The 26,912-nt window shown below is 47.8% G+C and overlaps 1 protein-coding gene across 2 annotated transcripts; it reads right to left on the bottom strand.

The window, feature by feature from the left end:
- Positions 1-2,394: 2,394 nt before the first annotated feature.
- LOC119353520 lies at positions 2,395-26,470 on the bottom strand. Of its 2 annotated transcripts, none has more exons than XM_037620141.1 (2): positions 26,115-26,470; positions 2,395-3,073 (listed from the first exon to the last, which is right to left on the bottom strand). In XM_037620141.1, exons 1-2 carry the CDS (start codon positions 26,405-26,407, stop codon positions 3,058-3,060), a joined length of 309 nt encoding a protein of 102 aa, XP_037476038.1. In that variant the 5' UTR covers positions 26,408-26,470; the 3' UTR covers positions 2,395-3,057. The 2 variants fall into 2 exon arrangements, with proteins under 2 accessions (XP_037476038.1, XP_037476037.1); XM_037620140.1 differs by lacking the exon at positions 26,115-26,470 and adding an exon at positions 3,265-5,142.
- Positions 26,471-26,912: the final 442 nt, after the last annotated feature.

Consider the following 26,912-nt stretch of genomic DNA (forward strand, 5'->3'; position numbering starts at 1 on the left):
ATTTTATTGAAGGCCTGCCAAAATCCAACGGGAAGGAGGTAATACTTGTAGTAGTGGACAGATACACCAAATATGGCCACTTCATCCCCCTTCAACACCCTTACACTGTGCACACGGTTGCTCAAGCATTTATCGACAATGTATTAAAACTACATGGCCCTCCAATCAGTATTGTCACAGATCGAGATAGAATCTTCACAAGCAACATGTGGCAAGGAATTTTCAAAGCTATGAAAGTCAAATTGAGACTCAGCACTGCTTATCACCTTCAGGGTGATGGCCAGACCGAACAAGTGAATCAGTGTCTTGAGAATTATCTCCGGTGCATGGCATTTCAAGAACCAAAGAAGTGGTGCTCTTGGCTGCCACTAGCTGAGTGGTGGTATAACACAACCTACCACACAGCTACCAAGTTTACACCCTTCCAAGCCCTCTATGGCTACCCACCCCCTGATAAGTGAAGTAGCCATACCAGGCCCTGTTGACAGTGAAGCAAGGGATTTTCTAGCTGAAAAACAAGAAATACTATCTCAGCTCAAGACCAATCTGGCCCAAGCTCGGCAGGATGAAAAAGTATGCGGACATGAAACGACTTGAGAGGCACTTTGAAGTAGGAGACATGGTCTACCTACGTATGCAACCATACAGAATGGCTGCTTTTGGCCTCATACAAGCAATCAAACTCACCATAAAGTTTTATGGACCATACAGAATTTTGGAAAGGATTGGTCATGTGGCTTATAAACTCCAACTGCCACATAATGTGGGCATTCACCCTGTTTTCCATGTCAGCCAACTCAAAAAGCACCTGAGCACCCATGCCATTCCCTCGGCAGATCTACCACTTGTTGGACCTAATGGCAAAATCAAAACAGAACCTCTAGCAGTTCTAGAGAGACACGTTCCCTGCCGCGCAATGGGGTCCTTGTAACTCAGTGGCTAGTTGAATGGGAGAACCTCGAGCCTGACGAAGCAACTTGGGAGGACGCCAACTTCATGAAGCAAGTTTTTCCAGCATTTTTTGCAAGCACCATCAAAAGTTGGTTCCCTAACAAACACACTTGAGGACAAGTCTGATCTTCAGTGGGGAGTATTGTCAGCAACCTGCATCCTCTGATTCAACACCGTTGTAAGTTCAGTTATATGCAGTGTGTCGGTTCAGCCACAGTTATGATGATTCGACGGCTGAGATGGCGGAGCGAAATGGACGGTCGATGCAGCACCAAGCACTGCCTTTCTTCAGTTACTGCCGCTGTCCTTTTTCTTTTTTTACCTTTCTTTTCACCTCGCTTTCCAGCTCGGTGCTGGGCTATAAGGCGCCTGCATGCGCATCACTGAGGGAATTCAATCATTGTATCCCCAAACTATTAAACCTTAGTTTATCTAGCTACTGCTGTAGAAATCCCAAATTCATAGCTGGGTCTCCTTGATTGGGAGTTAAATTCAGTTCCAATTGTCTTATTCCCCTATTCTGTAACTCATATCATAGCTGGGATCTAACACTCTAGGGTTCGCATCGGTTGTTGGGCACCCTCTGTGCTCAAATCGGCAGCGGGGTTTGATCCGAGAAGCAAAAGTTAGTGGTTTCTGCGGCATTACTACTGACTACGGTAGTATTAAATGGCCAGTTGCGTCTTGGGTGGGTGCAAATTCATCTTTGGTGGTGTTGCAATAAACCTGGATTTTACAATGTTGCTGTGCGGATTCTGCTTGCAAAATGATCTTATATTAAGGGACGGAGGGAGTGCAGTCATTTAGTATAGGGCTATAGGCTTACCATCCGTGACTAAACTTAGATAATATCATCATTAGCTGGCTGATTAGCACGACAAACTTGCATTTTCTTTAGCATCTGTACGGAATTCGGTACTTCTTGAGCGAGTCTCAACTGGTCAATGTCATACTGAATAATTTAGACCATCACCCCATCAGACTTGGACATTTTAGGCGCGTATTGCAACATTGGGACCATGCACCTCAAAACCGATTGAAAAGTATCCATAACCATTCTTTCGTGCTACTATTTGCCAGGGACTATCAGACATCGCCTCCTGGGCACGGTCACATATTTTGCCCTGTCCAGATGAAGCAGACTTATTAATAGCAAGAATTGTTTCATTATCAGTGCAGTAACATCACACTATCTCCCTCTCTTCAACTTTGTTGTACTAACCTAGATGCATAATCCTATATTTTCTTGTAAACATTGGACAACAAACCCTTCACTGCATCGACTCCAACTTTATGAGAATTTCCCTGTACCAGTATATGCCAAAACAATGATATGAATTAACTGGTTACAAATAGAACCATTTGATTATGCATAATAATAAAAATCACCTATTCCCACTGTAAATGAAAGTATTTTTCATTGTAAAATAAAGCACATACATCCACTATTTTTTATCTGAGGTTCAAATTACAAATATGAAATCTCTAGAACTATATCAGCACCTTGTGTCTCTAAAGCCAAGATTGTTCTTTTTCTCCTCACACCCGCATTCTTGCTACGAAATCTAAATCCACGTGTCCCTTATTGTACTGTAACATACAGTTCACTACAATTGTAAATGAATAATCTCCTACAACTCGCTTATGAAATGAGGAATCAAATGTGTTCAGAAGTTCTGCTACTATCTACGGTTAAAGCTAGTCAGTTACAACACATAAGCTCTTTTGCTCTTACCACAAGAGCGGAGATAGGTGTGTTGTACTCCATGAAACCTGCATCACCCAAGAAGAACTTGTAGTTCTCAGCGTGTGACAGTGTTTGTTCGACGACCGAGAGGGCTTCTCTCATCCTGAATTCGTTGAAACAGCCCGCATAGCGATAATTGGACTCCATCATGTTAATGACTTGCTCAAGTATAACCCTTCTGATCCCAGGACAATTAGCACTAGGTTCCGTATTTGCATTCAACACATCGACGAGCCTTTTCAGAAATCTTCGCTTAATCTGTCCGCCTTCTAGTTCTTGGGTAAAGTCTTCAGGAATGGTTTTGCAAATTAGTGAACTAAGGCCAATGATGATCTCTAGTTCTACCCCTTCCACATCAATTATTTTCTCCAACACCTGTGATGATATGTATCATAATTAGCGACAATTCAATTTGTAGCTATACTACATAATCAGTGATAATAAACGTGCAGAAGTACAAAATTGCAGGGATCTACCAACATCTCACGCACAAGAACAAATACAAATGATAAATTTCGTTAGCCACCTCTAATACTGCACTTGTTGCTTGAATTAACAGGGCTCACCTCTCGCAATATATGAGATAGCTCTTTCAAGTCCAACTCTCTGAGCTCGTGTCGAGAGTGCAGACACAGATTACGTAACAGACGTGCTGCCACATATATGTACTTGCCATCATGGATCAAGATCATATGTTTCAGTTTCTTAATGAAGTCTGGTTCCTGCAACACAATCAAGCAATTTTGGGCACTTTCCGTTGTCAACATTGCCAGGGCTTGCCCCGCGGCCTTCTGTGACAAGTGATCAGCATTGGCAATCATGGGATTTTCTTCATTGAGAAATGTCTGCTTCAGCCTGGTGATGATCAGTTGAATGCGACCTACGTCCTGCCTTGTGTTCCCATCAATGGCAATGTTCCTCAGGATTCCGGCCACCAACTTTCTCGATTCCTGGCTGGTTATGTTGTCTTTCAGGATTTCTGCAAGGTTTCTCAATAGAAAGGGATGTTTTGATATCTTGTACAGCAGTATTATGCCGATTTCCCTGCCAATGCCTGTGAGCCTTTGCAGTACCTTCAGTGATGACTTCAACATGACCTTTTGTTCTGCCTCGGTATCCAGTATTGGTGGAAGTGGTGAGTTTTGACAGGAGTTGTGCCCTGGTTGGCTGCCATTGCAGAAAGCTGTGCATCAGACGAATACCGTGGAGCTGATTCTTGGATGAATACGAGTTTAGAGAATCCATGGCAAAGTTGGTCAGGCTGATCTTCTTTGGAGCAAGCACACCCTCCTGCATACATTTCTCCAAGGCGTATGCATAGTACACATTGACAGATTCTACTCCACACTGACCTCTAAACCCACCATGGTGGATAAGGTATCTCCGAGGGATGAACAAAAAGAACTCGAGCATGCAAGCCAAAGAATAGAAGATTCCTTGTCCAAGCACCATCCCATAGAAGATTCTGAGAGATGCTTTGAGGTTCTCGTCGTCTTCCCCATAATTAGGCACATGCTGAAGGCCCAAGATTGCTAGCACGATACGCAACACGGCTGCTGGAATCTGGAAGTTGCCAAATGACAACACCGCTAAGGCACACACTTGGATTATCATACTCGTAGAAATGTCCACGGATACATCTAGGCGTAGCATGTACATTTGCATCCCTAGCACAGCAATCATGCACACGTTTATAATAACCTGACGCCAAAATACTTTTTTGCTGCCAAGAGTTCTGTCCACTAGTTTGATGATTCTTGTAAACCGTAGCCTACTTATTGTTACCAATAGCACTGGCACTAGTAGTGTTGTGAACACTACCCATCTGGTCGATGGATCTATGTGAGTTTGATCCTCATCATGACCATATATGTATCGACGACTGCGGTCTGATAGAGAGGGAGCTAGTAATAAGATTGCAACTAAGGGGCTTCATAGTGATGTGGCACGGCGTAGCGGTTTGCATATGTGCAGTTTCAGCCCAGACAGGAACCGGCCAATTGAAAGTATTACTGTCATCAATAGAAGCCCCATACCAGACATGTATCTATTTTTCTTCAAGAGGATCACGAAAACATCAAAAAAGCATACTACCGCAACCAGTCCATTCCAGACCATAGGTCTAAAAGCTCCCCTAGTGTTAAAGAACAGTTGGTAATCCAGTCTATTGTTGCGTGTGAACATCCTGCAGTATGTATATAAGGTGTCATTAAATGATAGAATATGCACATTATGTAGATCACAAACCCAAGATGGTGAGCATCCAGATCATACTCCAGTGTTTAAGAAAGATAGACATACAATTTCAGAAGATCGTAACAATGCTGGGTTTTTGTTAAACCGGAGCCTAACTGTGCTAAGCCTTGGTGGCATTGATGCAGTAAGGAGGTAAGTGTATTTTTTTCTACTAATGACCTATAAACTAACTACAAGTTCCAATACATGTCATGCTAGTTTCAGGGTTGAACATGTGCTTAGTCTACTGGCTTTCTCTGGAGTTGATTTGAATATGGCCACTGCCCCTGTCCGCTCTGAGCCGCTCCCATCCCCCCTCTATGCCAGTTGCCACTCCGGCACCGGTGGCCATGTCCATCCAGCTCCACTTTTAGGATTCCGCCGACTTCGGCTCTTCCCTGCGCGCTGCCTCCCCTCGCGTCCCACCTTCCCACACCCGACCACCTTGGGCGCGTCACACACCTTCCCGTAGCTGCATGGGCATGGCCACCGGTGCCGGAGTGGCAATAGGCACGGATGGTTCTTCGTCGTCATGCGGTCTACCACACGTTGGGTGTGGTCGTGGGCTTCAGACACGGTAGCTGCCGTCCACCCGACCGTCTCAAGAGATCACCGCCACCACACAACAGTGGTGGAGCGCATGGTGGCCAGGCACCAGGGGGCCAAATTTGGTGTTTTGACCCTTTTGTGAAACGTTAGCCAGATTTGACCCTGGTTTGAAAAATTTCAGGATCTGGCTCTTTTTCCTACTGCCGTAGGCATTGATGGTAGGGTTACAAAACCTACCGCCAAGGTCAATGGTGGTAGGTACTTAACTGCGCCATCATGGTCATTTAACATGCAAAATATCCTATCGCCGGAGTATTTGGCGGTAAACTGTGTAACCCTACACCATGGTACTTGGCGGTAGGCTATTCACTATTACGAGATGCATGTGAGTGCATGCGAGCATTGGTCTCTGACAGACTGCATAGTACTCCCTTTGTCCTTGAAAGAGTGTACTTTCAACTTTGTTGGAGGGTCAAACTATTTCAAAGTTTGATCGAGTTTGTGCACAAATATGTCAATGCTTGTGAAACTAAATAGGTATGTGACGAAAATATATTTTATCATGAATCTAATTCTACTAATTTGATGATGGCATAGATGTTGCTCTATTATTGTATAAATACGGTCAAACATAAAAAAGTTTCCAACAAAGTTGGAAGTACACTCTTTCAAGGACGGAGGGAGTATGCAAGAACATCCACTCGCATCCATCTCTCCCTTTCTCTTTCCACCCACATGCATCATTACTACTAGTACGTAGCTCCTAGCTTGGACATGCCACAAACTTATATAATTGATGGGATGCATGGGTAGCTAGCTAGGTAGGCTGTAAGCAGGGCAGACACCCTGCACATTTGCAAAACGCCATCCAGCCCAGCCAGCATGCATGCACAAGCAACCCTATTTTCAGAGGAAAGGTAGTGCCAGACTCTACCGCCAAAGACCCTGGAGGTGTTATGACAACGTCATAACGCAGTTAAATCCTATCGTCAGAAACCGTGGCGGTAGACAGTGTTACCCTACCGCCAGATACTATGACGGTAGGAAAGGGGTCAGATCCGAAATCATTTTGAACCAGACTCAGATCCTGCTAAAGTTTCACAAAAAAGTCAAAATGCCAAATTTGGCCACCAGGGGGCAGGATTCAAACCACTCCGGTGGTTGCAGCCTTGCATGTGTCAGATGATCAGGTGGGCTAGTCAGAGCATCAGGTGGACCAATGACCTTCTTCGGCAGACTATGGGACTCGCCCAATCTCCGTTGGCCTCATATCCTCCCCATTGGCTTGGCAGTTTCCCCCACCCAGGCAGCTTCGACTATGGGTCATGATGGTTTGGATGTTTTCACACCGCTGGCATCCTCCTGTGAATCGGTGTGCAACACAACTTTGGAGGGGGAGCTGGTCCAGCCACTGGTGGAGTATGACGCTCTGTCACCTACCTTGGTCTGTCTCTCGATTTGGTGGAAACATGTAGTCCCATTTGTTTTTTAGCAGTTCAAAGAGGATATTCTGGGATGGAGAACCAGCAGTTGGTGGCAGACGCAGCTGAGGCTGTAGAGGTAGTCTAGTGGAACCCTGGTGCTACATCGAAAGTGGGCTACATTCATCCATGCTAAAAAACATGTCTTTCTTTTTTTTCCTCCTGCGAGAGACACTGATTTTCTTCCGTGAGAGGCACGGCCGTGCCTCTCGGAAACGTCTTTCAGAAAGGGAAAAAATATGCTCCCGTTGGCCTCATATCCTCCCCATTGGCTTGGCAGTTGCCCCCACCCAGGCAGCTTCGACTATGGGTCATGATGGTTTGGATGTTTTCACACCGCTGGCATCCTCCTATGAATCAGTGTGCAACACAACTTTGGAGGGGGAGCTGGTCTAGCCACTGGTGGAGTATGACGCTCTGTCACCTACCTTGGTCTGCCTCTCGATTTGGTGGCAACATGTAGTCCCATTTGTTTTTGAGCAGTTCGAAGAGGATATTCTAGGATGGAGAACCAGCAGTTGGTGGCAGACGCAGCTGAGGCTGTAGAGGTAGTCTAGTGGAACCCTGGTGCTACATCAAAAGTGGGCTACATTCATCCATGCTAAAAAAACACGTCTTTCTTTTTTCCCTCCTGCGAGAGACACTGATTTGCTTCCGTGAGAGGCACGGCCGTGCCTCTCGGAAACGTCTTTCAGAAAGGGAAAAAATGTGCTCCCGGTTTTTTTTGTTTTTTTGTGAATTTTTTTGTTAAAACCTATCAATATGGGACCTAGTTTTGAAGACTCGACACAAAGAATTGAACAGTGCAAATGGTTCGAGATTTGGACGCATGGTTTAAGAGATAAAATGTTTTGAATAAACGGATGTACGAAAAAAGGGAAAACTCTCAGTTTGCAACAAGTGCCGCACATCCAGTGCGCCACTTTGTCGCAACCTCGGGATGCGTGGTTTCACGGTAGTTGGCCCTGAATCATGGTTAACTAGTGTGTACGGCCCGCAACAAAATCACGAGTAAATTGAGTTCCCTGGAGAGATAAGGGATGTTAATTAGAGATGGGACCCGCAACCAACCAAACCTCGTACCCCGAGCAAATAGCATAAAACTATCACAACTAGATGAGTACCAATTGTCAGGAACCGAAAGACAACTGATTGAATTTTAACACTAGCGAACGAACTTCACAGAGGAATTGGGGATCAAAAGCTAGGATTTATAGATGAAGAAAAGGGGAAAAGTAGTTTCAGCATACCACCGGTGGCTAGGGTTTCAACCCAATTACAATTCACATGACCTCTCACACGGGAGTGAAGCTGATTTTATAGCCATTATTACAAGCTAGAGTAGGTGAAAAGTAGAAAAGAAGACGGTAAAGAGAGCTGGAAATCAACATCGACACGGGAATCATAGATGAGTGTCGGATGCTGGATCTACGGCCGACAATAATCTCCAGTTGGCAAACTGTTGTCCTCGCAGGTAAGCCACTGGATGGTAGATGGACGGCTAACACTCAATTAGGCACACAGAGACAAGGGATAAGTTGTTGTAATCTTCAAAGAACACAGGTAGAGCCTGGCATCCCTTTCACCCAAGTTGCCTTGACTTCCTTCCTCAATCCTTCTAGTGCCCATGAATTCCCTCAGCTTGGTCTTGGCGTAGATGTACTGCTGCCCCACCTCCCCGGTCATGAGCACACCAAAAGTGCTCGCACGTAATCACCTTGCATCTCCACCATCGGAAGCAACCATCCCACTCGAGGTGTGACCAACTGTGCGACCCATTGTCTATGCACCCTACCGCTCTATCGTGACTCGTCCTGAACAGTGAAGTCCTACGACATGGGCCAGAGCCTCCGCGTGTTGGTCGAGGAAGGGGCCGAGAATGACATGTCGAGGGAGGGAGCCACCGCCCACACCCTGCAGCGGCCGCGAACAACACGCCCGAAGAAGAACCCAGAGGAGGCCGATTTCCATGTTTTGACCCTTTGCGCAAAGTTTAGCTGGATCTGACCCGTGTTTGAAATTATTTCATGATCCGACCCTTTTTCCTACCACCGAGGAGGCTGGTAGTAGGATAGAACAGGCTAAAGCCAGAGGCCTCGGCGGTAGCCCACTCATCCACATCAGCTTCTGCAAACAACAATCATTGCCTGCCGTCCATCGTACCGCTAGAGGCCTCGACGGTAGGCTATGCAACCCTACCATCGAAGACCTCGGCAGTAGGTGCTCAACAATTATAAACCCATGGGGGCCGGGGCGCGCGGCCCACCGTGAACCCCAGCCCCCATCTTCTCCCCCGTGTCGCACCGTGCCACAACAGCAGAGAGGAACTCCTCTCTCATCCCCTCGACCCCCCTCCAATCTTCTTCATTTCTCCACCATTTTTTGGATTGATATGGCTTACAAATGAAAAAATAAGCTCTCTCAACCCCTCCAATTTGTTTGAGTTAAAAAGCTTTTGATTTGATGCATTATTTGGCACAAGATGAACCCTATTTCATCTAGTAGATATTGATATATATTTTTGTTTTTACGTTTGTTTAGTTAGGATTAATACGATGTTTGATGTGGTTGAATACGATAGACCCCTATTTCATCTAGTAGATGAACCCTTGTTCATGTTTCTATATACTATCAACATGAACCCTAGTTCATGTTGATAATTTTTTTTGAATTGTTCATTGATGTTTGATGTGGTTGAATATGATTGAATTTGATTGAACCCTATTTCATCTAGTAGATGAATCCTAGTACATGTTTCTATATAGTTCATGTTCATAATATTTTTAATTGTTCTTTGATGTTTGATGTTGTTGAATATGATTGAATTTGATTGATGCGGTGATGTGGTTGAATATGATTGGTTAACGTGATATGATGGATAAAAACGATTGATTAGAGATATGATTGATATATATATATATATGATTGTTGATTCAGTATGATTTTTTAGTTTGATTAAATATGATTCATTCGCATTGACATAGTAACTAGGTTTTTAGTTTGATTAACATGATTCATTTGCATATTCCATTATTGATTATATATTTTATGATATATTTATTGATTGATGTAAGTTGAATATGCTAGAATTGATTAATATGATATGATGCATGTTAGTTGAAAATGACATGATTCATTTGCAAGAAAAATTAGGAGGCCTCCGATCCCCTTTCGCCCACCATCGGCATTAGGTACACCATGCTTGACCATGCGTTCGACAACGGTCATCGTGCCCGTTTTATGGAGAATGGAGTGGTCATAATTATGATCAAGTTCTTGCACAAAATGGTTATTATGATAAATGAAGTTACTAAATATTTTCGTTTACATTTTGACAGATGCTACCGCCATTGCGGATGAGGGGCCACACCAAGGTCATTTAGATGCAGTATAACGAACGCTACACGTCGTACTTCAGGAGAGCACGATTGCCGGGTTTCGTGCTTCAGTTCAAGCAAAATCCGCCGACACTTGTCCAATCAGCTCTCACAGCATTGGTCGACCGGTGGCGCCCCAAGACGCATAGTTTCCATCTCCCATGTGGTGAGATGACGGTGACACTCGAAGAGTTCGCAATGATCACGGCCCTACCGATCCAGGGCCAGACTCTTACTGGGCGAGTGGACAAGAACAACTGGCGGGAGAGGGTTATCAGCCTCATAGGCGACAGCCCCGCCACCTGAGATAACCAAACATCCGGTGTACCACTCATGTGGATCCAAAGCAACTTGGCCATATGCCCGGAAGATGCCGATGCACGTCATCCTGGGCATTTGGGTACTCGAACCCACTACCCGAACGTGAACCAAACCATATTAACCGTATTGTTGGTTAATTCGGTTATCGGGTTAGGGTTGGGTTTTTATTTTCCACCAGTTCATTCTTCGGGTTAGGGTTCGGTTTTCACTCCTAAAAACCCAAAATAACCAAATTGACTGATATTTAAGAAACTCGCTGACGTTTGGATGTGCTATACTCACCGATAAATCAGGCCCGGCAAAAAATAAGGCCCAAGTCGCATACATGACAGGAGAAAAAGGCTCACAGGCTCGCATAGCATAGTCGCACTGCAATCCCCATTCCCAAATTCGTCTCTCCCTAACCCTAGAGGCGGTCGCCAGCGGCGGCCATGTTGGAGATATGCCCTAGAGGCAATCATCTGTGATGATATTTCCTATGTGTTTATGAATAAAGATAGTCCTTGGACATTATCAATGATGTGTATCAGCAAGTACGTGACTTGTTTGTGGGACTATGCATTGTATGATGACTGTCCTAAAAGGTCCCTAGTCGAAAGGGCTGTGTGGACGCGCAGCCAACTAGACTAGCATATGACACGGTCGATGGCTTGGTCTCACTAGCCATGGAGCATTGGATGCTAACCGGATAATATGGACTTGGAAGGATCTGGTCGGATTCGACGTAGTCGGATCCGAGTCGAGATAAGGTCCGAGTCGGACAGACCCAACTATGAGACGCATCGATATGTCATCTGTGAGTCTCTAGTACAACATATGTTCTATGCCCTAAGACTTGAGCTGACGCATGTACTCGGGATGGTGACAGACTTGCTTTGGGCCGACCAAACGCTACTCCATAACTGGGTAGTTATAAAGGTAGGTTTCGGGTTTGTCCAGAACCATGCTGCGAGACGTGGTCGAGCAAGATGGGATTTGCCCCTCCAATCAGGAGAGATATACTCTGGGCCCCTCGTGTGATCCGACCAGGATAAGCATGGCCATGCGACAAGGATTATGAGATAATCCGGTTTGTGGTCGGCATCACTGAAACGAGAAAGAGGTCGGGCTAGCACAAGGATGACAGACTCGCCTTGAGCTCGACAACATATATCGTGTGGCAAAAGGAATGTAAGTGTGATGTACAGGTTCGCTAACCAGCTTCATAGTCTGCTTGGTGTTCGGCATGCCTTGCTAGAGGCCGCTACCTACCGTGCAGTTCGGAGGTGATCCGAACTGCGACCAAGCCGACTTGAACCTAAGGGGTCACGCGCTTAAGGGAAGGAACCTACGAGGTTGGATCCGAGGACACTGGTCGGATGTGATCCGAACTGTATTCGGATTGTGGCCGAGTAGACTTATGGGCTTTAGGGTCCGTGCGAGGCCCAAGTGTTGAGCCTGTGACGGACACCTATATATATAGTGGAGGTGTGGCACACTCATGGCCTGATCGCTTCGGTGCTGTCACTAGGGTTTGCATGTGTTGCGAATATACACCTCCACTCACCGCCGGTTGTGTGACCGGACCTAGCAGTCCACCGCACGATGTTCCTCCTGCACGCGCGGATACCGTTAGAGGCGGTGCACTTGCGCCGCTCCGGCGAACCTGTACGTGGGAACCGACCACCGGTTGTACGAGGGAGATCGGACGAGGAGGAGACTATCCAATCGGACGTGCTGCCCCAACTCTTCTTCCGCTGCACGGCACTGCGTGTCTAGTGGTAACGAACTGTGATCCATCTCTCATAGCATGTTCTTGGTTGTTCTGCACGTAGGAAATTTTAATTTGCAGTCGACGCACCCTACCGTAGATCCCATCAGTGGTATCAGAGCCTCTGCTGTAGGATTTGGATTCAGATCATATGCATATTAGATATGTGGAGGCAATAGATGAGATCTGTTGTCAGGCTGTGTGCACGGTTGATGAGATCAACTGCACATGGGGATCGATGTGGCTAGGTTTTCTATTGATTGGGATCGACGAGGTCGTGACAAGATCTACCCCTACTAGTCGGTTATCCGCCATCAGGGTTAACAGTGAAACGTAAATCCGAATCGGATTCGCGATGATCGATGAGATCGGTCAGATCAGAGAATTCGGCGTGACGAAGTTCAAATGGGACCGCCCTGTGCATAGCGCCTTGTATTTCATACACGTTCACTCAAACCGGTAGAATACGATTCTATGCATAACTTTATTTTGCAGGGGTTTGATGTGAATAGTATGGCTCATGTGTATGTGATGCATGTGTGTAAATTATACATGACCTGCGTGTCATGTTTGTCAGCCGACAGGAGCCAAAGTGTTGTCATTATATTGTATAACGACCTGTGTGTCGACTTGTGACTCTATGTAAAATTCATTACTAGATGTAGTAGTTGGATAATAGAGATCAGGTTGGTGGTTTGGCGTCCCGGTGTGACAAACAAGATGGAGTTCCTAGATGGTCATCGGAGTCGGAGCCAACCTGGAAGAACATCCATGAAGGAGCCATACTATTTCACAATATGTGTTTATTTGTGATTGTTATGCTTCCTTGTTTTCTATGCATGTTAGAATGGTAGAAAGATCCCTCATGAATACCAAGCGAATTGCCATCCCCGATGTTGCACCTTCGCACGTCAAGTACGTCTAGTAGTGGGCTCATAAAGTTGGGGTGCTGCTAGGTGTCCATGAACTGAAGGGTTCGTGTCGGACACGGACATGCACTGCATTAGGTTGACTTGACACGGCTATCAAAACGGTTTTTTGCCTTGTGGCAAAAGAGGTCGGGAGCCGGGGTATGAGATACCTACCCGACCGACAGGAGTCATATAGAGATACGATTAGCAAGGAGTTGCTTACCGGATAGGCATGTTGTCTAGCAGTGATGCTAAAGCTCACTAGTTGCATGTGCTAGTCGGATCCTGAATCACTGAGAGTTTGCAGAGGGATGCTGACTTCAGTGGGAGTATTTCTGTTTAAGGCTAGAATTACTCTACATAAACACATTGCTTAGTGATTGCATATTTTTCTGTTGTAGATCAATGGCACAACCTGCTCAACCCAACTTTGCATTGAAATCAATTCTGGAAAAGGATAAACTGAATGGAACAAACTTTACTACCTGGTATAGAAAATTGAGAATTGTTCTCAAGCATGATAAAAAGGAACATGTTCTAGAGGATCCGCTTCTAGAGGAACCCGCCGATAATGCTAGTACCACAACCAAGAATGCCTACCAGAAACTCGTTGATGAATCAAATGAGATCAGCTGCCTCATGCTGGCTTGTATGGAGCCCGATTTGCAGCAGCATTTCGAAGACGTTGGGGCTTTCGATATGATCGAGAGTCTCAAGAGCATGTTTCAGGTGCAGGCTAGGACCGAAAGGTTCAACATCTGGCGATCCTTGATGGATTGTAAGCTGAAGGAAGGTGATCCACTGAGCCCGCATGGGATCAAGATGATCGGATATGTGCAAGCTTTGGATTGGTTGGGCTTCCCGCTCTTGGATGAGCTGGCTACTGATGCAGTTCTGGGTTCTCTTCCGCCCAGCTATGGGATGTTCATCTCGAACTATCATATGCATGGCATGGATAAGAAGCTCACTTAATTGCATGGGATGCTCAAAGTGGCAGAGCAGGATATTAAGAAAGGCACGCATCAAGTGTTGATGGTGCAGAAATCGGCTAAGTTTAAGAAGAGTTGGTCTAAGAAGAAGGCTAAGGCAAAGGGCATGGAGATGGTAACCTTCGCCGCTGCGCCGAAGTCTGGACCGGACTCTAAAGACTATTTGCTATCATTGCAAGGAAACTGGTCACCAGAAGAGGAACTGTAGCAAGTGGCTTGCAGAGCATGGCAAGAAGGCCGGGAATGCTGCTTCAGGCAAAGGTACACTTGTTGCATATGTTATATACGTTTACCTTGTTGACATACCTAGTAGCTCTTGGGTATTTGACACCGGATCAGTTGTTCATATTTGCAACTCGATGCAGGGCCTGGTAAGAACTAGGCGTGTGGCACAAGGGGAGATTGACATCAGGGTCGGCAACAAAGCAAGAGTTGCCGCGTTGGAGGTCGGCACGATGCAGCTCCAGCTTCCTTCTGGATTTATTTTGGAATTGAATAATTGTTATTACATTCCTGCACTTAGTCGGAACATTATTTATGCCTCATGCTTGATGAGTCAGGGTTATGAATTCAATTTAAAGGACAATGGTTGTTCGATTTATTTGAATGGTATGTTCCACGGCTATGCACCCATTGTTGATGGGTTATTTATATTGAATCTAGAACATGAACCGGTCTATAACGTGAATGTCAAGAGGCATAAGCCCAATGAGATAAATCCGGCATACTTCTCGCATTGCCGGCTTGGACACATTAGTTTGAAACGCATGAAGAAGCTCCATGATGATGGACTCCTAACTTCGACCGACTTTGGGTCGTTCGAGACATGCGAATCATGCTTGCTCGGCAAGATGGCTAAGTCTCCTTTCGCAAAGAGTTGTGAGAGGGCATCCGAGCTGTTGGAACTGATACACAGTGATGTGTGTGGACCAATGAGCACAACTGCCAGAGGTGGCCATGAGTACTTCGTGACTTTTACCGACGACTTGAGTAGATACAGATATATCTATTTGATGAGGCACAAGTCAGAGACTTTTGAAAAGTTCAAAGAGTTTCAAAATGAGGTGGAGAATCAGCTCGGCAAGACTATAAAACTTCTATGATCTGATCATGGAGGTGAGTACATGAGCCAGGAGTTTGATGATCATCTGAAAAGCAGAGGTATAGTACCTCAGCTCACACCTCCGGGTACACCACAGAGAAATGGTGTATCAGAACGGAGGAATCACACCTTGTTGGACATAGTTCGATCTATGATGAGCAAGTCGGATTTACCCTTGTCATTCTGGGGATACGCTCTAGAAACTACAGCTTTCACACTTAACAGGGTACCATAAAAATCCGTAGACAAGACACCACATGAGATGTGGACCGGGAAGATTCCCAGTTTGTCTTTTCTAAAGATTTGGGGTTGTGAAGCATTTGTCAAGAAACTTATGTCAGAAAAGCTTACACCCAGGTCGGATAAATGCATATTCATGGGATATCCGAGGGAAACCTTGGGATATAACTTCTACAACTGGGAAGAGAACAAAGTGTTTGTTGCTCGGAATGGGGTTTTCCTTGAGAAAGAGTTTCTTAGTCGGGAGGCCAGTGGGAGGACGGTCCAACTCGAAGAAATTCGAGGACCACTCGGGGACGGCTCGTCTGGTGATGAGATCATACCGGAGTCAGTCAGGGAACCCGTAGTGGAAGCGGCACCGGAACCACGGAGGTCGGAAAGATTGCGCAGAGTGCGCGATGTATTGTTGCTAGAAAGCGACGAGCCGGCCACATATGCGGAAGCGATGGTGAGCCCAGATTCTGAGGCATGGCTGGAGACCATGAGATCCGAGTTAAAGTCCATGGAAGAGAATCAAGTTTGGGACATGGTTGATCCGCCACCTGGCGTAACGGCCATTGGTTGCAAATGGGTCTTTAAGAAGAAAACCGAGATGGATGGAAATGTTCAGATCCACAAAGCTCGGCTTGTCGCTAAGGGTTATGGACAAGTTCAAGGAATTGACTACGACGAGCCTTACTCGCCGGTAGCGATGCTAAAGTCGGTGAGGATCGTACTAGCTATAGCTGCATATTTCGATTACGAGATATGGCAGATGGATGTCAAGACGGCTTTCCTTCACGGAAATTTAACTAAGGACGTGTATATGATACAGCCCGAGGGTTTTGTCGATCCGACTAGCACTAGTAAGGTATGCAAGCTCAAGAGATCCATTTATGGGTTGAGGCAAGCATCTCGGAGCTAGAACATTTGTTTTGATGAGGTCGTCACTGGTTTCGGCTTCATCAAAAGTGAAGAGGACTCTTGTTTATACAAGAAGTTAAGTGGGAGCTCGATAGTGTTTTTGATCTTGTATGTGGATGACATACTACTGATCGGAAATGATATTTCGATGCTGAACTCGATCAAGGAGTCATTGAATGGCAAGTTTTCGATGAAGGACCTTGGTGAGGCAATGTACATTTTAGGCATTAAGATCTATAGAGATAGATCAAGGAGGCTGCTCGGCTTAAGCCAGAGCATGTACATAGATAAAGTGTTGAAGAGGTTCAACATGAGTGAGGCAAAGAAAGGGTTCTTGCCACTCTCATATGTTATAAGGCTAAGCGAGACTCAGAGTCCTTCGACATCTGATGAGCGAAGCAGGATGAGTAGGATTCCATATGCCTCGGCAATCGGATCCATCATGTATGCCATGATATGTACGCGGCCCGATGTTGCTTTTGCAATAAGCCTAACAAGTAGATACTAGGCCAACCCAGGTGAGAGTCACTGGGCAGCGGTAAAGACTATTTTGAAGTACCTGAAAGGACTAAAGAGATGTTCCTAGTTTATGGAGGTGAGGAAGAGCTCGTCATAAGGGGTTACGCCGATGCTAGTTTCCAAACCGACAGAGATGATTGTCAATCATAGTCCGGATTCATGTACGTCATGAACGGAGGAGCAGTGAGCTGGATGAGTTCCAAGCAAGATACGGTGGCCGATTCTATGACAGAAGTCGAATACATTGCGGCTTGTGAAGCTGCAAAGGAAGGTGTTTGGATCCGGAACTTTCTGGATGATCTTGGTATTTTCCCAGCCTCGGTAAAACCGTTGGACCTTTATTGTGATAATTCTGGTGCCATCGCACAAGCCAAGGAGCCGAGGAATCACCACAAGGTCAGACACATAGATCGGAAATATCACCTGATACGAACGATCGTAAAGAGTGGTGATGTAGAGTTATGCAAAATTCACACGGATGCAAATGTTGCGGATCCGTTGACTAAGCCGCTTCCACAACCCAAGCATGAGGGGCACGTTAGAGCTATGGGCATTCGATGTCTATTTGATTGACTCTAGTGCAAGTGGGAGACTGTTGGAGATATGCCCTAGAGGCAATCATGTATGATGATATTTCCTATGTGTTTATGAATAAAGATAGTCCTTGGACATTATCAATGATGTGTATCAGCAAGTACGTGACTTGTTTGTGGGACTATGCATTGTATGATGACCGTCCTAAAAGGTCCCTAGTCGAAAGGGCTGTGTGGACGCGCAGCCAACTAGACTAGCATATGACACGGTTGATGGCTTGGTCTCACTAGCCATGGAGCATTGGATGCTAACCGGATAATATGGACTTGGAAGGATCTGGTCGGATTCGACGTAGTCGGATCCGAGTCGAGATAAGGTCCGAGTCGGAAAAACCCAACTATGAGACGCAGCGATATGTCATTTGTGAGTCTCTAGTACAACATATGTTCTATGTCCTAAGACCTGAGCTGACGCATGTACTCGGGATGGTGACAGACTTGCTTTGGGCCGACCAAACGCTACTCCGTAACTGGGTAGTTATAAAGGTAGGTTTCGGGTTTGTCCAGAACCATGCTGCGAGACGTGGTCGAGCAAGATGGGATTTGCGCCTCCGATCAGGAGAGATATACTCTGGGCCCCTCGTGTGATCCGACCAGGATAAGCATGGCCATGCGACAAGGATTATGAGATAATCCGGTTTGTGGTCGGCATCACTGGAATGAGAAAGAGGTCGGGCTAGCACAAGGATGACAGACTCGCCTTGAGCTCGACAACATATATCGTGTGGCAAAAGGAATGGAAGTGTGATGTACAGATTTGCTAACCAGCTTCATAGTCTGATTGGTGTTCGGCATGCCTTGCTAGTGTAACGCCCCGAGACCGTTGCGCTAGGTGTCTTCTAGTTATTCAATGTGTTGCCTTGTCATTCTCTTGCGTGTTGCATCTTGTCATGTCATCATGTGCATTGCATCATCATGTTTTTCAAACTTGCATCCGTCCCAGCCTCCCCGTTCCTTCCGTTGTCCGTTTTAAGTCCAGACACCCTTGCACACGCCCGCGGCACGTCCGAAATATTATTTTATAAGTCGCTGGAAAATGTTCTCGGTTTGGGTTGAAAGTTGGCATGTGGTCTTATTATAGTGTAGATGGACCGCCTGTCAAGTTTCATCGCATTCGGAGTTCGTTTGATAGCCAACCGTTAAACTATAGCGGCATTATAGACGAGCACACGTCGGACGTTTTCGGTCTTCGGAAACAGTCGTCGGGCCTCCCTCTCTTCTCTTCTCTTAGCTCGAGACCGTCTACACAGCTCACTACCCACCGCCAGTTCCAACCTAACCTCTCTCGTCAGCCCACGACCCTCCTCGCTCGCGCGTCCGGTAGTTGTCCCGAACCCGACTCAGACTGTCGCTACCGTTGTGTCCGGATCATCCCCAAACATCTACAAAACATCACCGTTTTCTTATTTGGGCCCCCTAACCTATTTATCCGGGATCATCCGATTAAGATCTGAGGGACCAAATGCCCCTATCCGAAAATCCTTTTGCTTATATGTATAGACCAACCCTAAAATTTAGGGAGATGTCCCATCCTCCCAGCCAGCCACTGCCGCCACTCCACAAAATCTCCCTCGGGATCCATCCCCATTCTTCCTCCAATCAGCCCGCAAGCCCCCTCCTGTTCCTCGATCCCCAAACCCTGCGCCTCCTGGAGCTACTTCTTCCGCCGGCGATTGGAACCACCACTGCCAGGCCGACCCCGCCTTCTTCCCTCATTTTTCCTCCTCCCTCTGGTCATCTCTCTCTCAAGGCTCTCTCTCTGTCTTGGACAGAAAATGCCCTGTCCTTGCAGGACAACCACCGTCGCCATGGACCGCCGCCACCATCGAGTCGCCATGGCCTTCCCGACATCGCCGGTTGCCCACAGCTGCCGGATCGGATCCGTCCCCGAGGGATCCACCGCGGCCCGCCGTTCCTTCTGTTGCTGCCTACTTCCTTTTGTGCGAGACCGAGATGAACTCGAGCTCCCTCCTCTCGATCCATGGTGCCCTACCTCGAGCCACTCAAGAGATCGCCCGTGCCCGAGACCAGGCCACCGTCCCGTGCCCGAGAGCCCATGCCCGAGCGGCTCCCTCGTCCGCCAGACCGCCTTCCCTGCCCTCCTCCCTATTCGTCGCTCCCTCTCCGTCTCTCTGCTCTCTCATGGTCTCTCTCTATGCCCTTCGCAGGTCGATGCCGCCGGCCTTCTCCGCCCCGGATCCGGTTGCCCTTGTCGTCCCGTGCTCGGATCCACCACCTCCGGTCACCTCCTTGCTGGTCCGCGCCCCCGGGACCCGTCGATGGACGCTGCCATGCCGTGCGCTGCCTCCTTTGTTTTCTGCGCTCGTTCGAGTGGGGAGGACGAGTGGTAGCGCATGTGGGCTGCCCCCTTCACATCGCCTTAAGGCCCAGCGCCTCCCTTGCAGGCCTCCTCTTTTTCCGAACAGGCTAAGCCCATGGTGAGCAGCAGATCCAGCGCCCCCTGTGCACTGTTGGGCCAGCAGTTTGGGCCCACCCATGTTTTTTTTTCAGATATGCGATTTTATCTTTTATCCAGGTGTTTGGCAGTTTTACAGAAAAGCCCCCATACTTCATTCATTTAATAACTCACAAATGGTGCATCGGATTAAAATGTTTTATATATGAAAAATGCTTAGAATTATGTGTGGGCTAATAATATGCTACTTTCACCCATGTTTAAAATGTTTAAATTGTTGTTTGTGTAGATTTACTCTTATGCCATGCTAAAATGGTTTATTTCATAACTAAATAACCGTAGCTTCGAATTTAATAAACTTTATATGTAAATGGGGTAGAAGAATGCATAGTTTAACTTGGTGGCTTCTCTTTGCATGTTTAACAACTATAAAATATGGTTTAGGGCAGAACAGTACCAAACCTAAAATATGCATATGGGGATTTACCGAAATTGTTGTTCGTTGTTTCCGGCCTCATTTAAACTTGCCTAGATAGGTAGTTTTGTTGTGCTTCACCCCATGTCATGCTAACCAACATTTAATTTTGTTGAGTACATAAACGAGATCGAACTAAATAACTTGTCGTGGTGTTTCGTCATTATGCAATGGAGTTGCATATTGAGCTCCACTTAATTTGTAGGATTGCTTGTGCACTTTGCCATGCCCTGCTTTATTAAACCAGACATGCATCATACTTGATTGTGGATCATGCCATGTTCATGTGGTGGTTATTTACTATGTGGTTTGCTTCTTTCCGGTGTTGCTTCTTCGGGTTGGTTCCGTTAACGTCGCGTTTGTGAGGATCCGTTCGACTACGTCCGTTTGTCTTCTTCATGGACTCGTTCTTCTTCCTTGCGGGATCGCACGCAAGATGACCATACCCTCGAAATCACTTCTATCTTTGCTTGCTAGTTGCTTGCTCTATTGCTATGCCGCGATACCTACCACTTGCTATATCATGCCTCCCATATTGCCATGTCAAGCCTCTAACCTACCTTGTCCTAGCAAACCGTTGTTTGGCTATGTTACCGCTTTGCTCAGCCCCTCTTATAGCGTTGCTAGTTGCAGGTGAAGTTTGAAGTTTGTTCCATGTTGGAACATGGATATGTTGGGATATCACAATATCTCGTATTTATATTAATGCATCTATATACTTGGTAAAGGGTGGAAGGCTCGGCCTTATGCCTGGTGTTTTGTTCCACTCTTTCCGCCCTAGTTTCCGTCATACCGGTGTTATGTTCCTTGATTTTGCGTTCCTTACATGGTTGGGTGTTATGGGGACCCCTTGACAGTTCGCTTTGAATAAAACTCCTCCAGCAACGCCCAACCTTGGTTTTACCATTTGCCTCACCACCACCTACTTTTCCCTTGGGAGTCGCTCTCTCGAGGGTCATCTTTATTTAAGCCCCCCCGGGCCAGTGCTTGTCTAAGTGTTGGTCCGAACTAGAGTCCTTTACAGCGCCACCTTGGGGAAACTTGAGGGCTGGTTTTAGTTGTACGGAGTGCTCATTCGGTGTTGCCCCGAGAACGAGATATGTGCAGCTCCTATCGGGATGTCGGCGCATCGGGCGGTCTTGCTGGTCTTGTTTTACCATTGTCGAAATGTCTTGTAACCGGGATTCCGAGACTGATCGGGTCTTCTTGGGAGAAGGAATATTCTTTGTTGACCGTGAGAGCTTGTGATGGGCTAAGTTGGGACACCCCTGCAGGGTTTTGAACTTTTGAAAGTCGTGCCCGCGGTTATGGGCAGATGGGAATTTGTTAATGTTCGGTTGTAGAGAACTTGAACTTAACTTAATTAAAATGCATCAACCGCGTGTGTAGCCGTGATGGTCTCTTGTCGGCGGAGTCCGGGAAGTGAAGACGGCGTTGGAGTTATGCTTGAACGTAAGTAGTTTCAGGATCACTTCTTGATCACTTCTAGTTCACGACCGTGCTTTGCTTCTCTTCTCGCTCTCATTTGCGTAAGTTAGCCACCATATATGCTAGTGCTTGCTGTAGCTCCACCTCATATCTTTTACCTACCCATGAGCTTAAATAGTCTTGATCGCGAGGGTGTGAGATTGCTGAGTCCCCGTGACTCACAGATTACTTCCAAGACCAGTTTGCAGGTGCCGATGATACCGTGCAGGTGACTCAACCGAGCTCAAGGAGGAGCTCGATGAAGATCGTGTTCGTTGTGTTGTTTCGTTGCCGGTTGATCAGTAGTGGAGCCCAGTCGGGGCGATCGGGGATCTTTTGCATTAGGGGTAGTCTTCTTTTATTTTGGTTCTGTAGTCGAACCTTGATTGTATCTGGTTGATGTAATGCTATATTTATGTATTGTGTAAAGTGGCGATTGTAGGCCAACTCTGTACCTCTTTCTTATTCAGTACATGGGATGTGTAAAGATTACCCCTCTTGCAACATGCCTACAATGATGTTATGCCTCTAAGTCGTGCTCCGACACGTGGGAGATATAGCCGCATCGTGGGTGTTACAAGTTGGTAATCAGAGCCTTCCCCGACTTAGGAGCCCCCCTGCTTGATCGAATCGTGGGCCGGCGGCGAGCAGGCGAGCGCGAGCTGCTGCGGGGCGGGGCCGAGCTCGCGGCGGCTGGGCGAGCGGCGGCGCGAGCGCGCGGGCAATGGCGGGTGCGCACGAGCTGCGGCGAGGGCGAGGGACGGCCGGAGCGTGCGCCTCAGCAGCCCCGGCGAGCTCGCACGGGGGTGGGCTGGCGAGCTGCGGCAGTGCTCGTGCAGTGTTTTATGAAATGCCTAGGCCGGACAAAGCCGACCGTATTTTTGGGATGGGGCAGCCACGGTGGGCGCCTCGACACTGGGTCGATCCGACATGGACATCATTCACCTCATTCCCACCCAAATGGACGATTTTTGGTCAAAACGGACGTTCGTTTGGGGTTATGCGATGAAGTTGGCCTGAGGAGAGCGTTGGCGAGCGCCCTGGCGGAGCGCGTCCAACCGGGTGGGCGGGTCTCCGAGGCACGACATGTACGAGAGCCTGGCTACAGGGAAGAGCATCACGATGCCATGGAGTCATGCCATGATATAGCGGCGGCCCAGGCGCAGCGCATGGAGTGCAGTGGCACTGTATCTATCGGGAGAGGGATTTTTTTATTGAGACTGACATGTCGGCCTCAACATCATAATGTCCATCTTAACGATTAACCTAATGGACTTGATTTTTATGTCACGTTAGCCCTAATGGGTCGGCCATCGTGATCATAATTGCGTTTACTACCCTGAGGTTGTAGTGTTTTGTGAAAAAGAATAGTAGTTTTTGTGAACCCTAACCTTAATTGTGGGAGTTTTATGCTATTTACTTTGATTTTTTTATTGCATTAACTTGGACTTGGTGGATTTATTTAAAAATGCACATATTTACAAATCCGCAGAGCATTTTTTGATATGGTAATACATGTCTCATTCATATCATAAAGATCAAAGTATAAGTTACGTAAAGACCGACATGACAAACTGAAAAGACAGCAGAATGTCTTTAAGCTTGATTCCAATACCCAGCCTCCGGCACCACCACAACAGGCACCGAAGGAAAAAAGGATGGACCACCTCCCACCCGAGCTCGACGCGGCTCCATCGATGATATGCAGCTTTGCAGACCTCCAAGGTGGCTCACCAAAAGTGAAGCCATTGCCATTGAACAAATAAGACCGGGAACACCCCGAACACGCCATCAAACTCTAGATCTGGCACCCCACCACAACTAAGACGCCGAGGAGAAAACCATATCTGCCATCGATCAACCACGAACCCAGCATACGTTTCGTCTTTCAGATGTCGTCGATGCAGACGGCAATCTGCATCCGCTCCTAACCACCTTCCAAGCTCCGTGACGACGTTGGAGCAGACGTCGTCGCAACGACAGAGCCCGAAGGACACAAGTCCATCACAAAGATGTCGCCGGCATGACTTCCCTGCTTGAACAAGCTGGTTCCCAGATCCATCACTGTCATAGAGACGATCACCTCGCCGGAGAAGAATCCGGAGCTTCATTATTCAGTATCGCCGCCGCCGCCGAAGCCAAGACGTCGAACGACCCAAAAACCTAAGCTACTAGCGGCCTAGAACCTCCGAGGGAATTAGAGATTTTTTTAGAAAAGGTGGATGACCCCCGGCCTCTGCATCTGGACGATGCATACGGCCACTTTATTAATTATTTTCATAAGACCTTACAAAGCCATACAACAGCAAGACTAAAGCCACCGTCTAAGCAACAACTGTCGCTACACCTATCCAATTGATGAAGGGCGCAGATAGTCTGTTCCTAATACCAAACAAACATCGCAACTAAACCTATACATCTAAGACCAGAGGTCCCAACCAGGACGCCTGCTGGGTATGGGGCACCTACCAGTCCGGCACACTCCTCAACCAGGACGTCTGCCGGGTATGAGGCCGCCGCAGCCACCTGCCACCAATCCATCTTCAGATTTGTACTGTTGCATATACTATACCAGGTATCTCTGCCATCGACACCACCATGACGCCCGACAGCGTCGTCCTCCTGCGCTAATCCATCCTCCCACAGCGAACTCCGAATCTGCACTGCGCCACGTCGTCAAGATCCGTCGCCATCAGTGTGTAGGATGAATCACCAGTCCACCAAAGAATCCGTCCTCTGGTCCCTCGATCACGTGTGTACCTCCAAGAATGACGCCCCCAAGGGAGGAACGACACCAGAGCGCCGCCGTCATCCGATCATCCGATCTAGGGTTTCCCACGGAGGTAGCAGACAATGGCCTTGAACTTCTCCACGGCAATGCCTTCAAGAAGGGAACGGCGCAGGTAGCGCCACTATCGCCGGCCTTAGCAGATGCCGAAGGCAAGCTTTCACCCAGATCAGTTCGAAGGGATCCAACTCTCGTGCACGGGGCGCCGTCACCACCAGCACCACCAAGCAGAACCCTGGAGCACCGGCAGATCAGCAAGCCGCCGGCACCACCGCATCCAGATCGCCGGCCACGCCGGGCTGCCGCCATCCCCCGCGTCGTCCGGGTCAGAGACGTAGCCGCCGACCGCGCACAGGGACATGCACCGTCTGCACACGCCGGAGCGCCGCCGAGATCCCAGCGCCTGCCACCGCTTGCCGAGGGCCGCCGCCACGCGGCCCGAGTGGACTCCCACGCACACCAGGGGAAACCGCGGGCGTGAGCCCGGCCGTCGCCCCCAAGCCCGCACCGGCGCGCCCCGCCTCCAGTGTGCCGCCAACAACCGCCGCGATCCGCCCGCGCCAAATCCAACGAGCCGTGGGAGAAGAGATCCCGCCACCGCCGACGCTGACCGGGCTTTGCCCGGCGACGCGTCCCGGCAGCGGCGAGGAGGAGAGGTCGGGGGAGGGACGAGGGCGCGGCGGCACTAGGGTTCCCCCCGGTCGCCGCGCAGGGGCGACACGGGAGGAGTCGGGAGTACCTGATTAGCCAATGTGGCACACCGAAGCAAAGGTCGAGGGAATTAGAGATGGGGAATGGGAGTTGAGGGTGAGAAGATTAAAGGTCCACTGTTTGATTAGAGGGAATGGGAGTTTAAGTGAGAAGAGGAATGTAAGTTGAGGAAGCCAATTCTCAACCATACCTTCCGAGGGTACCCTATTAATTCGTGAACAGAGTTTTATCCCATCCTAATTTTCATCATATAACAAACAAAAAAATGGGAGTAAAACGTTGCTACACGTACGATGAAATTCATCCGAAGTTGTGTACAATAAGACTGATCTGGGCTTGTGGGCCATATCAAATTGAATCAAGCCTCTCTTGTGTGCATAATCGGATAAGAAAAGATCGTATGTAAGGCAATTCCGTTTACTTTCCATGCTTAATCCTTCCACAAACACCCTTGTGGAAACTTCCCCTGAATGGTTATCAAATAGGTTGCTAAAGCTAAAACGATCCGCACGCGCAAGATCCAACGACCCCCTCACCAAAGATGACCAAGAGGAATACTATCACAAGTTACAAAATTGCTTTGTCATACCTTGTAGCTTCGAGGAATACTATCACCGTCGCATACCAAAAATCATTATCGAATCCGAGGTCCTTGGAGTAGCATCCGAGGTCCTTGGAGTAGCCTCCGAGCAGGACGACGGTGGCCCAGGTGAAGGCCAGCGTGCCCAAGGCGTTGCCAACCCTCTCGATTAGCGTGACGGAGCGAACGAAGCGATTCAGCCACATCTCCGGCGCAGCGGCGGCCTTGCCTGCTCGGCCGACGCCGTGAGCTGGTATCCAGACGTGGTGCTCTCCGCTGCCGCCGCCGGTGCTGTTGGCCATTGCTTGGACGGGTCGGCTGGCGCTCGGGAGCCTAGCTAGGTTTGTACATACTTTGTAGCGGCGATCGATTATGCAACGTACGGTGAAACCGAGACACAGTTCTATGCGGCCGGGCAGCATCCACTGATATAGTGCAATCGCGCGAGTTACCAAAACGGTAGCACCATACGCGCCAATTGACCTTTGACCAAAGATCACGTACTTTTATTTTCTTCTTTTTTTAAGATAAAAAGAAGGACGACCCCCGGGCCTATGCATCTAGAGGATGCATACGACCATTTTATTAATTATTGATACAAGACCTTACAAAGTCATACAACAGTAAGACTAAAGCCACCGACTAAACAACATATGTCGCTATTCCTATCCAGTTGATGAAGAGGCGCTGAAAGTCTAGGCCTAATACCAAACAGACCTTGCAACCAAACCTAACATCTAAGACTTGAGGTCCCAACCAGGACGCCTGCCCGGTATGGGCAACCACCAATCCGGCGTGCTCCTCAAT

The sequence above is a fragment of the Triticum dicoccoides genome, chromosome 2A, assembly GCF_002162155.2.
Source record: "Triticum dicoccoides isolate Atlit2015 ecotype Zavitan chromosome 2A, WEW_v2.0, whole genome shotgun sequence".
NCBI classification, from domain to species: domain Eukaryota; kingdom Viridiplantae; phylum Streptophyta; class Magnoliopsida; order Poales; family Poaceae; genus Triticum; species Triticum dicoccoides.